The 14,683-nt window shown below is 37.1% G+C and overlaps 1 protein-coding gene across 3 annotated transcripts in view; it reads right to left on the bottom strand.

Annotated features, from left to right (window-relative positions):
* Positions 1-526: 526 nt before the first annotated feature.
* Positions 527-14,683, bottom strand: part of TUT4 (terminal uridylyl transferase 4) — a 43,734-nt gene continuing 29,577 nt past the window's right edge. For 2 of the 3 annotated variants that reach the window (XM_084291345.1, XM_084291346.1), the window contains 15 exons: positions 13,651-13,754; positions 13,223-13,280; positions 13,025-13,128; positions 12,325-12,414; positions 11,713-11,826; positions 10,521-10,598; positions 9,985-10,162; positions 9,659-9,706; positions 9,485-9,567; positions 8,910-9,025; positions 8,403-8,563; positions 7,380-7,477; positions 4,412-4,937; positions 1,670-1,843; positions 527-631 (listed from right to left, as the gene is read on the bottom strand). In XM_084291345.1, the coding sequence (XP_084147471.1) occupies positions 540-631; positions 1,670-1,843; positions 4,412-4,937; positions 7,380-7,477; positions 8,403-8,563; positions 8,910-9,025; positions 9,485-9,567; positions 9,659-9,706; positions 9,985-10,162; positions 10,521-10,598; positions 11,713-11,826; positions 12,325-12,414; positions 13,025-13,128; positions 13,223-13,280; positions 13,651-13,754 (2,024 nt within the window). In that variant the 3' untranslated portion in view covers positions 527-539. The remainder of the gene's footprint in view (positions 632-1,669; positions 1,844-4,411; positions 4,938-7,379; positions 7,478-8,402; positions 8,564-8,909; positions 9,026-9,484; positions 9,568-9,658; positions 9,707-9,984; positions 10,163-10,520; positions 10,599-11,712; positions 11,827-12,324; positions 12,415-13,024; positions 13,129-13,222; positions 13,281-13,650; positions 13,755-14,683) is intronic. The other variant, XM_084291347.1, reaches the window with a different exon arrangement.

Here is a 14,683-nt window from a genome sequence, read left to right as displayed (position 1 = left end):
TAGCTTTAATACCTAAATATAAGTTGTTTTTGTTATTCTAATTACAGTCAAATACATACAAATAGGGAAGAGGAAAAAAAGTCTTATATCCTTTTTTTTGCAGTTTTATTTTTCTTTTAAAAAGTTTTTTGGCACTACATAGTTCTGTAAAGAATAGAAGTGACAAATTTTTAAACACATGAAATCCCTTTCTAATTTTATTTTTTAGAACAATATATATAAAGTCTGAAGCAACCAAAGTATGAATACAGCTAATAGAAAATAAAGAACTTAATTTTAAAAATTCTCTCTCTTTACAGTTTATCAAGATAAAACAAAACACAATTCCCCTTAAAAATAGGGTAATAAAATAGATGAAATTTGTATCACTTAGTTTTGTGATACTAGTAAAAACTATAGTTCGTATCTATGTACAAATGATACAGTTTAAAAACAGTCTTAAATAATCTTGTATCTAAACATGTTGCATTAAGATTTTAGATCAGAACCTGAATTTTTCCTCCCCTCCCCCACCCACCCACCCACAACCCCCTTCAATTTCACTTTTTCTGTTGAATGTAATTCAGATTCAAGTGTGGGTGTCCTTGAGACAGAAGCGAGAACCGCTGGTTACTCTGCATCAGTGGACCAGCTAAAAGAAAATGGATTACAATTACTTCAGCAAATTAAACACATTTAACAGTGCTTGGCTACTTTAAATGCATTAATCTTACTTAGCAAATAAGTAATTTACAAGACTGACACAAGTGCTATCTGAACAGCTAACCCATTTAATGGGACAATGCAGTATTACTTGGATGCTATCTCCAACACTCCCTCAGAATCATCAATACATCATTTTGTTTCATTATTTCAATCTCAGCTAACAAAAATAATTTCACAATTTTTAAATGTGCGTCTCAATTGGAAACCTCGCTACATCCAACAAATTAGATTTTGAGAAAAGGATTTGGTGCCAGTATCTCATTTTACACAACGTGACCCAGCAACACAGCAACTGCAAGCTTCCAAGTAAAATTTCAGCCTGGTTTCTCTCTTAGCAGAGAAAAAGGTCGTTTTCCTACTGCCTTTCCCAATCCTGCAAGATGCTGAACACCTTTACCTCACTAGTATTAGAAAGAGTTGAGATAAAGTCAGTTCTTCAATGCTCCCTCAATAACTGAACCTGATGCAACTTTGAAGGTAGCACTGCTTTGATTGCAGTTGGACCAGATAACCTCCAGAGGTCCCTTCCAACCTCAATTACTCTATGGTCTTGTAAGTTGTAAGCTTTCACGTCTGTAAGGCATTCCACAAGCAATGTACAGAAGTCAAATAAAATGAATCAGCACAAAATTTTCTTCAAGTTCTTAACATTCATGGGCAAATCATCTTAATCTCTAGCGAAGCAGAGGTGGCTCTATAGTGAGACACCAGCAGTGGAAGAGGAAAAAGGCTGGAAGTGCAACAGAATGCAAGCTGATTCCAAATTTAGAAGGATTTAGCCCCTTCCCTCCCACAAAGATTTGCATCCATCCATACAGGAAGCCGAAGTGTTGATTTGACTCTTGGATTCGCTATGGTTCCAGGGAGCCTAGGCAAGTGAAACATGATCCTTGGCTTTTAAAGCCTTTGAGACAGTAAAGAGACATGTTGCATGAGCTGTTGATTCATATACTAGTTCTAGTACCTTGAGGGTAGAAAGGTTTGTTCGGTGGATAGCTGGCATTTCCCTGCTGCATGTAGTTCTGAGGCATATTGTAAGGCCACGCTCCTCGGAGGAGAGGAAAATGGGTAGGGGTCCCATGGTCCCAAGGGACAGAAGGAGGGTTCATTTTACCAAACTGTCCTTGGAAACCCTGATCTATTTTTCAATTGAAAGGGAAAAGCACATTGCAAGTTGAAATAATTAAACAGTAAGTCACAAATACAATTTACATCTCATATAACAGTTTGCAGGGGACTTAATGTGATTAGTCTGACGTGCTATTATTTTTTTATTTTTTAAATATACATAATAAAAGTTACCACCTAAATTAATTCATTATTCACTATAATGGGATTTATCGGAGGGGAAGACACAGGATGAATCAATATGTGGAATCGAGACCTACAATTTCACACAAAAATAAATTAGACTGTCATTCTCGTGACAAAAAAATACAAGTTCTGAACAACGTTATTAACATCTGAGCCCACACAAATCTTCACTATCACTGACGTGTGACATGAAAGCTATTATCCTGCAAAAAATAACTCTCAGAAGCTATACACTGGAATTCCACTATTACCTGTATGCTTAAGAAACTCAATACATAGATCATACAGATCATTGGACCAACTTAAAATTCATTTTTAGAGAGAAAGATAAGTACACAAATTGTAAGCTATTTCATTTCACTGCAGAACTTAGCATGAGAAATCAAGCATCCAAGGAGGCAGGACACAGAACAGCTTACGCCAAATGCTGTACTATTAACTCTGCTCTTTTTGCTCATAGCTCCCAGTTTTGTAAGATACAGCAATGCCTGCTAATTTAGAAATATGATCAATGTACATTTAAAAAAAAAATTAAGTAACTAACAGTAAGTCAGTTCCCTTTCAGATTCACCAGAAATCTTTTAGACAACTTTCATTAAATAGAAGCAAGCTACAGGTTTCAAAATTGTAACTTTTATACCATAAAACATGAAGAATGGCTTTGGAGTAAAAATAAAAAGGTCATCCCCGTCTGAAACTTCTAATGATCTTACTCCTGATCAGATTGTCTACTGAAAAGAAAGTATTCAAGGTTACGTGAGCCAAGGCAAAATTTTCCATGAACTCAGTGTTACCAACTTGTCCCAAGCAAGTATGAAAGCAGGCTTCAAACAGAGCAGACAGCTCATCTTTACTGTGTGCCTACCCAGTGACCCCACCTTTATGGCATCTAAGCCATAAAGGCAACAAAGCTGATTAAAATACAAGAAGGAAAAATAGCACGACTGAGTAGTAGGAAAAGGAGTGCAATAAGATTGGAAATAGATGGAGCTGATTGAGAGGGAAAAAGCACTGAAACCGACAGCACAAAAAATCGAGAAAACCTGCTGTGCAGGCAAGACAGCAGTGGAAGCAAACAATGAAACAGAGCAGAAGGAAAAAGACTGAAGACAGAGACTGACTGGACTACATGATGAAAAATGGGACAAGCTAAGGGAGGAAGGAAAATGGAGGAGAAATTAGGATTCAAAGAGCTAGTGTGCAAGAAAGCAGCTACCCAAGTAAGAAGAGTTGGCTTGGAAGAAGGTACTGGAGAAAAAGTCAGGGCTGGGCTGGACATAGAGGAGAGAGGTGTCTGGACAGAGAATTAAGATCAGAAGTGGTGGATGGTTAGGGACAAAGCACATTGAAAGCTCAGCACACTGGCAGCAGTTCCTGTACCCTCTAAAATACACTCTCCACAAAGCTTCAAAAACAAAAACATGCATCTCCTGCACTTCAACAAATGTGTGAAAAACTCACTGGTGTATTGCATCTCATTCAGTGCTGTTGACTCACATCTGAAAAATCTAATTGTTGCTGCCAATTACTCTGTTAGTGCAGAGAAAGGCTGTGCAGGAGATTTCCCCAGTTTCCATCTCTTCTGATGAACAACTGCATCAGCATGTTATATGATGGATATATACATATATATATATATATATTTAAATATAGGAAGAGTTAAAATAAATCAAAAAAACATTATTATGCTTTAAAAGATAACAATTCAGGTTCAAGGGCTGCCACATTTTAAGTTGCTTAGAAAACTGTGGGCTTTAATTACCAAATATTATTTTTCTAAGCCTCAAATATATATGTGTACTTGGCTTTATTCTTACGAGGCAAAAGGCTGTTGCCAACCTGTTGCAGTGGAAACATTTATGATGTATTCTCAGGAAATAACATCAAGATTAAGGAAGTGAGGCAGGATAAACTGTAAGAGGAATGACTGCATAAGACCACGCATATTGCACTAAATACAGGGGGACAATACTCAGCTTGCACAACCTTAATTCTGCCAGTGTTAACATCATAGCTGCAATCTCAGCATTCATCTAATAATCTATGTAACAACATAAATGGAAACTGCATTTGTAAGCATGCTCACAGAAATGTACTTTAGACTCAAACAATTATTCAAACGTTGCTCTATTGAATGCATGTTTTCTCACGTGTTGCACAGCCATTAATGGCTGATAGGACCATGCCTAAAATTTTACAGAGATCCAACTTGCGTAATTTTTTTTCCTATAAAAATTATAGGAAATTAAGACAATTAAGGTAATGACTTAGTTTCTTAAGCATCTTTTTTTTTTTAAAAAATGTAAAACAAACTGGAAGAGTTAGCTGTTTCTGTAACACTTAACATTTGTACACAAAGTGTGAGAGGTTTGATACAACAGAGAAGAATTACCTGAATTCCCCACAGTGCCATTGTTCACCAGTGAGTTTGGAGTCACAGGATTGTGCCAGTGTCCCTCATGAGAAGTGCTGGGGATTCCCATGGGCCTGGCAGCAGGCTGTGCAAAGATGATACTGGGATCATTCAAGCTTACACTGCTCTGGTTATTTGCGGTGGTGCTGCTGCCAGATCTCATAGAAAATGGAACATTTGTAGAATGAGGAGGGTTACCCGGTGCAGAGTGAATAACGGGCCCGTGAATAGGCCATGAAGTGTTAGGAAGCTGAATTTGGTGGTGATGGTGCATCTGAAGTAGTCCCAGGTTATGCAAGGTGGAATACTGACCTGGGGGAGATTGGGGAAAGTTAAACAAAGGCAGCTGGACCTGATGGGGTGGCTGTGCACCCTGCTGTGGTTGTGGAACGTGCTTAGACTGGGATATTGGTTGTGGCTGAGTCTGGTTAATGGAGGCTGGCTGAGAGGAATTCTGTGTAAATTGTTGAGGTTGTGGAGAATAAGATGATTGATGCGAATCAGACTGGAGGGGAAAAAAAAGTATGTATTTCTGATTAGTTCACTATCTATTTAATGGTGTTTTTCTTTAATAAGCAACCAACTTATTAGATTATTTATAAAAAAGGCAGAGCACTCCCCAGCAACACCCCAACTACTAAGTCCAACATCCTGGTGGTTTAAATAAAAGCAGTTCAGCTGACATTCTTTTTCCCCAGCAGATGATTTGGCCTGCCAACATGGCCCATCCCACCACCAAAATCATCATTTTAAGCAAACATTACCCACAAGCTCTTCATTAGACTCCTCACACATCTGTTTCTGATTTTTTCATCAGTGCCTTCCCTACACTGTTTATTTACAGCCCAGAATCTCATTGAAGAGGTAACTTAGTTATAAACAGAGTTGTTCTTATTACTACAGATAGTTTTGTAAGTGATTCCAAAATAAGTTTCAAATATTTCTTTAGTTGTTATATAACCTGTTAAACAAGAAATTGAACCTCCTAAGGCTCAGTTTCAATCTCTATATCCTGATGTCATGTCGTGACTGAAGGAACAGAAACAGCCGGTATTGCAGCATTTACAGAGCTCTTACAAAGTTTTCCCTTTCACCAGCAACAGAAACAGGCATAAGCCTACTTCATCTGTTTGGTGTTACAGCTAAACAGAGAAGCACTTCAAGAACTCAGTTGACAGGGAAAGAAGTACCCCAGCTTATCTGCAGAAATTTATTACTGGTATTAATGTAATTTGTTTTTAAACACTCAGATGAGACAGTGATGGCATGAGAAATGTACCTCCAAAGAGAGATTCATATGTGAGATGTCTGCCTAGGTCAGAGATGATTATCTGATTCTCAGATTTCCATCTTCCCCTAGAGGTGCTTGCTTTCCTCCACAGACTACAGCAGACAGCTAAGCTCCAAGTCAGCTGCTGTCAAACATCTGAAGTTAAATGTCTCAGCAGCTTGTCACTACCCATGACTGCTCTACTGTTTAAATTGGCAGTTACTTTTCTTCAATAACCAGTAGGACTTCCCCACGCCAGCCATTCAGTGTGTTACATTGAGCAGCATGCTGTGTCTTTGCCTAAGCAAAGCTGAAGCCCAGAAGCTGGCATTGCTCCCTGCTGCTCTTCCACCTGTTTCTGTTGTAGTGCCTCCTGTACCTTTCTATCATCAAACAAGGAAGAGCCTTCTTGCAAATATTAAATTATCACAGGCATGTATCGGACATGCCAGCAGCAGGAGAGGAGGAATGTTAGGCTCCAGCCTCTACGTCTGCTTCTGCAGCCTTATTTTCTATTTTCTTTCCCTCTTGATCCACTAGCATTCCCCCTTCCTATCCTCAAACAACCCTAAGCACACATTCTCCAAGAAATCCCGGCCAAATGACAGCCATGTAACACATGCACTGAGTCCAAGACATCCAGATGACAAGACTGTGCACATACACTGGACCTACTGCATCTGATGTGTCTACGTGCATACCCACACGTCCAGCTTCAATTTCCCAAGCAGAAACAGAAGGCTCCAGAGATACTCCTTCATTTAGGTTAGGACTGTATCAGTCCCTACTTAAATGATGTTATAAGGTCTGTTACTGGAGCAAACACTCCAATAAATGCCTCATCAGTTACAAAATACTTTACACCTCAAGTAGTAAACTGAACAAAGAGCATTAGGAATCAGCAGCCCCAATTACTACATTTGCTTACTTGCCAGCTTCATGAGCAGGCACAAGTTTCTCATGCTACTAGCTTAAAATTACTAAGTTTCTACTGTATACTGTATGCTATACTTCAATAACATTAAATGTTAACAGCTGTATTTACTCAAATACCCTCTGCTATCTATCACACTTTGGAGCAAGTTAAACACATCTTATCTGCTTCTATATACACTTGAACAAATTCTGAGAAAACTACCAAACATTCCCCCACTGTCCTGTTTGCGCTTCTAGTTCGTGCTGGCAGACTATTTCCCTGTATAACATCTGAATTGAGCAATGATTCACCCATGTTCCCAGTCTGTTCACGGCAGTCCCCTCAGACAGTTCTCTTTTTAAACCAGAGAATCATGACAGTCACAAACCTAGATCTCTAGCACATTAACAATAAGCTGAGCTTTACTTCCCTTTGTAATTCCAGAATGTTGCCAGAATAACTAAGGTTAAGACTTCAAAACCCACCCTAACTTAAATTTGACAAATAGTGAAGCTGACCTTTCAGAATTGAGATCTCCTATGAAATGTGACTATACAGTTTTCATATTGAAAGACCATGAACAGTCTCAAAGAGACACTGCGTTATAAATCAAAGTTTCATTAACTGGCAATGTAGAGTGCAACGTTGTCATTATGAAGTCCAGAATCTGTTCAAAAAATCGGGGCAAATCTATTCCTAGTGCAGCCCAGGTTGCTGGTTTGCTAAAGCTTACTTTGATACTGTAGCTAATTGGAACTTACACATTCTGATGACTGTCTAGTACGCAAGGGTCGTTCCACTTGCTGCTGGCTTACAGTCACTAGCTGTGAATTTACCATGCTTCGGACCAACTGGGTGCCTAATCAAGGAACAAAAAAAAAATTAAATAAAAACCACAAGGTTATGGATTACAGTATGAACACAGAACTGGGAGTCAGTGACACTGTAAGTCTCATGTGACACAGTGTAGGTAAATCACTTTAACCTCTCCTGCCTTTAAGGGGAAAACTTTCCATCTACTGGTAACAGCTGACACCAGCTAAAGCCAAAATCTAATTCTGTGTAATACAAATCCTAGCATGAACAAGGTTCACTTTGCTAACAGGTGGGAGTGCTCCTTTACACAGGTTTCCACGCTATTGCTGCGTAGTGGGATTTCAAACGACATTAGTAACAGCAGAAACTTTTCGTCAAAGAGGAAAAAAGGAGATAATCAGAATACAGAAGCAGCAAGGTTCTCTCCACAGTTCGTTTATCATGTCTTTCCCTACTTTTCAAGTACCATGGACCCTGAAGGACATAATTTGAACGGGTTTGCAGTTAGATTTGTCTCTAAATACTAAAAATAATTTCAAAACTGGATCTAGTTTCTTAATGGATCTGTATGCTTTTAGAAGTGATACTTAAGACCGCTGATTTTTTGTGAAAATACATTTACTTACTTCTCACAGATGATAGAGGGTTAGCTAACATTTAAGAAACACTTAGAAAAGGAAATGCATTCAATTATTACTATGATTACTACTTCTAAATGCACCCATTGAGAGCGGAAGTCAAATAATGCAAGACTCTGAAGGCTACGCTTACTGCTGAGTATGTTTTTACCACTCATACAAAGGTATTACTTCTCTTGAAGAAAAGCACCACTTAATCTAAAAGCTGTATTTGCAATGACTGAAAACATTAGTTGCAGTTCACAAGTTAATTACCAGGTCTGAATAGAAACCTAGAAAGAAGGGATGTCAGAACTTTCAGACGATACTAAGAACAAAAGCTTTCCATACCTGGCACACTACTATTTCTCTGTCGGGTTTGCTTGAATTCAGGACAATCTCTTCTAACATGACCCACATCTCCACAGATGAAACACCTCTTCTCTCTCGTTTCTCTATCTTCTTCTTTCACTTCTTTTTCATCATCTTTCTCATTCTCTTTTTTCTTCAACCTGAATGGTAATTGTTTATTAACACTATTATAAAAACCACAAAGAAAAATGTCTGTTGAGTTGTTAGATTGTGCAAAGGAAACTGTTACATAACCAACAGCTGTACCAACATATAAGTACTTCGGAAATACCAGAAAATTATTAGTGATCAGGATCTAAGACAAGAGGCAAAGGTCTTCTTCAACATGAGGGCTCTAGGATTATTGAATATTAGTACCATTTTATGAGCTGTACATACAATTTGAGAGAGAGTCTGTGTGGCTGCACTGTGGCAGCAGTTTTTGTGAAGAACAGATCACAATCTCAGATTTTAACTTTTAAAACGTTAGCTTTATGTATTACTTACCTCCTCCTCTTTGGACAGTCTTTCATGTAGTGACCAATTTTTCCACAGACACGACAACATCTGTCATTGGGTGCCAATTCCCCATCTGTCAGCACTTTCGAGTCAAAAAAGTATTCCTATCAAAATGCATCAGACAGATACAATGTATAAACCAGTCACTTAAAAAGACTGATAAATGAAAGAATAATAGAAAGCTTGCCTCTTCTTTTGTTCACATCTTGTGAGTCTTTTTTATTTTTTTTTAGCTACATAAATAGCTACAAAAGCTTTTAAAGCTGATTTTGCTGTTTTCTGCAATACTTAATGCCACGCAGTGAGAAGACGACAAAACAAAACACCAAAATAAGCTTACTCCTCACCAAACTGCCAGAAATACCCATCAGCCACCCAACTACTCCTGTGAATTTTATACCACAGAAGCCCAATACTAAGCAGTACATTTTATAGAGGCAATGCATAATTGCACAGATTAAGTTGATAAAATTGATAAATACATACAAGAGATTTTCTCTGGACACATCTTTTTAGTGGTCTGAGGAAGATTAAAAAAAATACTAAAAACTATGAAAACTTACAGCTTCTCTTCCAACAGTTGGGTAGAATGGGGTACCAAATAATTTCCTCCCATTGATAAACGCCTTCATTATGAAATTGGTCACTATTGAAGAAAGATAAAATTATTAGGAAACAGAAGAGGCACAACAGTTTAGAAAACAGTAGCTTTTAATAATTAGAAATTAATAGCTTACTTTTCCTAGAGACTCCAGCACCAAGATTATGATTCAAGTCAAAAGGATCTGTGTAAAAAAAAAGGGGGAAAAACAAATCTGAGTTGAAAAAAATGTAATGCAGCATAACTTTTATTAACCTCATTTTTATTAACAGCACTTTAAAGATGTATAATTAAAAGTCTGGAGTCCAATCTCACTTAGTAAGCTGTAGAACTTGCAATTTTTTATTTTTAAACATTGATGGTAGTTTGCTTACATAAAGATCCTGTGCAACAATGAGAACAGATCCCAAAACAACAGCATACATCACTCTTTCATTAATGGAATCAAAATTCACCAAGTACCTTCGATAGCAATACATTTGGATGTCCACTGTTTCTCAAACGTAGTTAACAGCTTCTTCTGCCGGATGCTGATGACATATTCCTTGAAGTCAAATTCTTCAGTGTAGAACCGCAGCAACCCTAGCCAGAGTTCTCCAAGTGATTCAGTGTTCTTCCCAAGAGAAGGCAGACGCTTCTTCTACATGCAATTGAAGACAATTTATACAGGTACAGTATTAAAAAAAACACTTTTTCTACTCTCAAACCACTTCTTTGTCTACCATGGACAGGCCAACGTAAGGTGCAACTAACAAGTCACTATAGTTAAAAGCAATCCTGGATCGGGCTGATGTTATTATTTAACATTACATTTATTTTTTATATGAATATAAAAGGCAGACCCTCCTTTCAGCAAAATAGAGTTAACGTGGTAAGTTGTAATAATACGGATACAGAATTTTAACTACTCTTTTGTGAATTGCACTGTTAAAAATATATCACTTTCTCATAAAAACAATCTTTAAGCTTTAGTTACTCTTCTGGAATTAGAATATTACCAATTCTTCCATGTCATCAAAGAAAAAGGCATTCCATCCATCCACCATTCTCTGTGGAATCTGTTTTCCATCAAATATCTGCCAAAATAGAAAGGTACACAGTTACCACTCTAATTCAAAGTCACCATAGAGGACCTGCAGTTGTTAAGAAACTGCACAAAAATAGAAATCTTTTCATTTTAGCTATTACTTGTTATATGGGCAGTATTTCCAATTGGTAAAGAACTTGGGAGTCTTTTTGTATTATTGCTATCTCTCTCTCTCTCTCAAAGTCCTTGGATATTTTATTTTTAATTGTTCCTTACAACTACGAAAATATGACTAAATTACCACATCAAGATTCCGACATCCCTCTTGCCCGCAAAATCTGTAAGTAGACTTTATGAGATTTCTATTACATCGGCTTTAGCAAAGCCAAGGGGAAATTCCACTGTTATTTAAATATACTCTCAGAGGTAGCAATAAAATAACAACCCCCAACCGCTACTGAAGTATCACCAAGGAAGTCAGAATCTCAACTGCTGTGTTTAAACCAATTCTCTTCTTGTAAGCAGGCAAGCAGAAAGTCCAAGAGTGGTATTTTTCGGAAGTGCTCAACAGTTACAGCGTATCCAGGGAGAGGCAGATAGCTAACTAAGTATATTCCTTCACTTACACAAAGAAGGTACAGAATGTTATTTTCTTAAATAAAAGTTGCCAGGCATATGCAAAACAGTACCTTTAAAGTTGTACCTAAGCAATCGTTACCCCTTTTTTCCCCCCTTACCTTATAAAAACAGAAAATGAACTCTGTTATAGATGAATAATTGAACATTTAAAAAAAAAAAAAAGTTTGACAGTAATTGATAGACTTGCATCTCATGAGCATCTGCCACAATCTTATTATTACAATTCCCTTCCCTCCCTCACCTGCCTATTTTTCGTTCAAGCCTGCTCATTATGTAAATATCATCCTAAAGCCACAATCCCAAAGTAAATTAACAGCAGAATTTAAATCTAACAGATTCCTGGTTCTGTTGTGACTTTCCTGTTAAGCTTTACCCACTAAAACCATGTGAGAGTTAGAAGCCTGCTAATGAGGAAGTACCTTGTATTTCATTCATCCCTCTAACCCTAAAACGCACAGATTTCTCAGGTCCGGCTTGAAGCAACAGTGCATTTATTTTCCTAGCCTATTTTTCTGTAAACCTACCTCCTGAAGAACTGGAATAACTGGTGGATTTCTCTGTTGTAGGAAGTACAAAACCATAAGGATATAGGCATATGAAGACAGACTACCACGGGATGCATCACCAATGTCACAGCGCTGAAAAAAATACATTTTAAATAAAGTATCGAATTTACATTACGTTATTCAAGAGTAATAACTATGACAGTGAGCAAACACAACCCCACCAGTAATAAACAACGCATTTATTTCATAACTAAAAATTGGTCTATGAAACATGAAAAATAAAAGGCTTTTGAATTAAGTATCATCTGGCAAGCCCAGAACCCAATTAGACTGACATAAAAACAGAAAGCCTTCTAATAGACAAAATATTTTTGGTTTATAACGTGCTGGAATACATGTTAGGAACATTACTGTCTTTCATGGAAATGGACAATTGAAATCTGAGATTAGAACTTGATTCTGACACACATAATCAGATGGAGTATAGTCAGCTTAAGAAAGTGTGAGTCTTCATATCAACAGCATGCTGCTATCTTGCTTAATAGCAACTGTAAAGGAAAGATAAACTTAGTGGTTGTATCAGAAAACACAAATACACGCATACAAATAAGTATGACCTTTTAATATTACCTTTGCAAAAACTTTCATTGTATAGCCCAGATACTGCACTCTAGGATCAATAGCTGCATATGTAGCCAGCATTCTTGTATTATGCTGTGCCTGAAAAAAAACAAAATTAAATAGGTTTTTCAATGTAATTTATGGTTTACTATAGTGTAGTCTGCAGTTGAAGCACAGGAAATGCAGAATACAATTGGAGGATAAAGAAACACACACAGCTATTCTACAATATTCATGCAACATTTCCTGCACAAACATGACTGAAAGGTGAAATCAGGACATCATTAACAACAATAACCGTGGAAAACACCACCAAAAAAACTAAGTCTGTAAGATGACTCACAACTGGATCAAATCCGACTAATTCAATTTTCATAGGAGAATGTGAGCCCGTTACATAAGAAATAGTGCAGTTCATTGTACTAGGCGTAAGCTGGGATGAGATGTACTATTCATGATGGCAGAAAGGCCACTGACTAACAGCTTTTTGGAAGCATTCACATAAATGCTGTATCATGATACTGATATGCCATCATGCTACTTTCTTTGGGATTAGGGTGTGGCTACTATTTAAATAACGTAGAAAAAAGGAATACACACAAACACTGTAATTCCAGACTCAAAATTACTCCCTCAGATGATTATTTGAAAGAGTTGCAACAATTTAAAAAGTTTTCTTGAACACAAAGGCAAACAAACAGATGCTTACCAGTGTATTGTATAAACTGATATCCCCTTCTAAGCCACTCCGTCTATGTTCAAATTTTACTATAGGCACTTTGGCTGTTGTTATAGGCAAGATGTTTCTCAAACCTGGAGAGGCAACACTTTAGTACATAAAACATTTCTATTAACTACGTATATAGTAAAAGTAAGTATAAAACAGACAATACTTTAAAACACATACCTGGATGCTTCTTGAGAACTTTTGCCAAACCTTCTATTATTTCCTTACAGTTCAATTTCTAGGGAAAATAAATATCACAGCTTCAGATGTTTAAACATTGATTCTGTCCCAACAAGCACACTTACCATCAAACATGTATTTTGTATAGGAAAAGTCTACGTACAAAAAAGAAAATCAATAAGCCATTTATGTCAACTTGTGACTCATACTCTCTGTGTGGACATTTACGGTGCTCTGAATGTCTACCTACAGAGCACTAAGTAAACTAAGCTGTATCTTATCTTGCTTCAGTTGTGTGGAGTACAACAAGCCAGTGTGCTACTAGCAAAATCCTACCTGCTCTGTGCACAGAAATCCAAACTGAATGAAAAACCTTATAGAGGTCTTGAATTTAAACAGTAAAACACACCAACTTCAGGAGTTCTTACCTCCGCATTTTCATGCCCTTCCAATGTCATGCAGATATCTAGATCACTGTCCCGAAATCCAAATCCATTTTTTGAAGAGCCAAACAAGCAAAGTCTGGCTTTGTCTGATCAAGAAAGTAGATCAAAAAATCAAATAAAGTAAAACAGAGTTCTTTTGCGGTTTAACAGTAAGTGCTTACCATGGAATACTGCTTACTTGAGATGTCTGGGTGCACATAAAAATGAGTTTTAGACAATCTTACAACATCATTTCTAACAATTTGTATTTGATGATGGAAGAAGCATACTATTTGAACTGATTTATACAAAGTGAGGTAGGAAGAAAAAACATGCAATTTTTGAGTGAGGTGTGTTACAGTGTCACTAGCCATTTAAATGTCATCCTTAAGCGCAGTAATTTTATTTATTTATTTATTTTTAATATGCAACTGCACTTTCCTTTTTTAAATAAATCAACGTGCAACCCCCGACAGCAGTAAAACTCAAAATAGCTCTGCTTTGTCTGTGGGGTAAGGTACTTAAAATATAAATGGAACCAAAAATATTACCGGATCTATGTTGCATATTGTTCCCGTTACTATGTAAATTTGCCCTCATTAAGTTTCTATAGCCATAACATTGCTTTTATCTTCTTGAACAATGTAAGAATAATAATACTTTACAGAGCAGTATTTCAAAACGGTTTTATATACAACACACATTTTTGTTTGAAACAAAATATTGTAATGCATTTCCATTCTTGTAAGGGAAAAGAAAGTTATGTAGCCAAGAGAAAGCAATTTCTTCTTAAAATACATTTTGCTGCTAAACTGGAGCCCTAAACCTTTAATGGAATCCAAAATCTTAAAGTATTTCAAGGCTCTGTAACAGGTCTCAATCGTCAGCTGCTGCCAGTAAGTGGAGGGCACAGCCAGCAGACAGAAGTGTAATTCACAGTTCCTTGATCACTGGCCAGCTACAGCAAAATGAATGGTCTTCTGTGTAAAGCAATGGACTGGAATTCAGGAGACCTGTGTTTGGTACCTGCCTCTAG

The sequence above is a fragment of the Netta rufina genome, assembly GCF_964035555.1.
Source record: "Netta rufina genome assembly, chromosome: 8".
In the NCBI taxonomy this organism is placed as follows: domain Eukaryota; kingdom Metazoa; phylum Chordata; class Aves; order Anseriformes; family Anatidae; genus Netta; species Netta rufina.
This window is presented reverse-complemented; position numbering and strand designations above follow the sequence as displayed.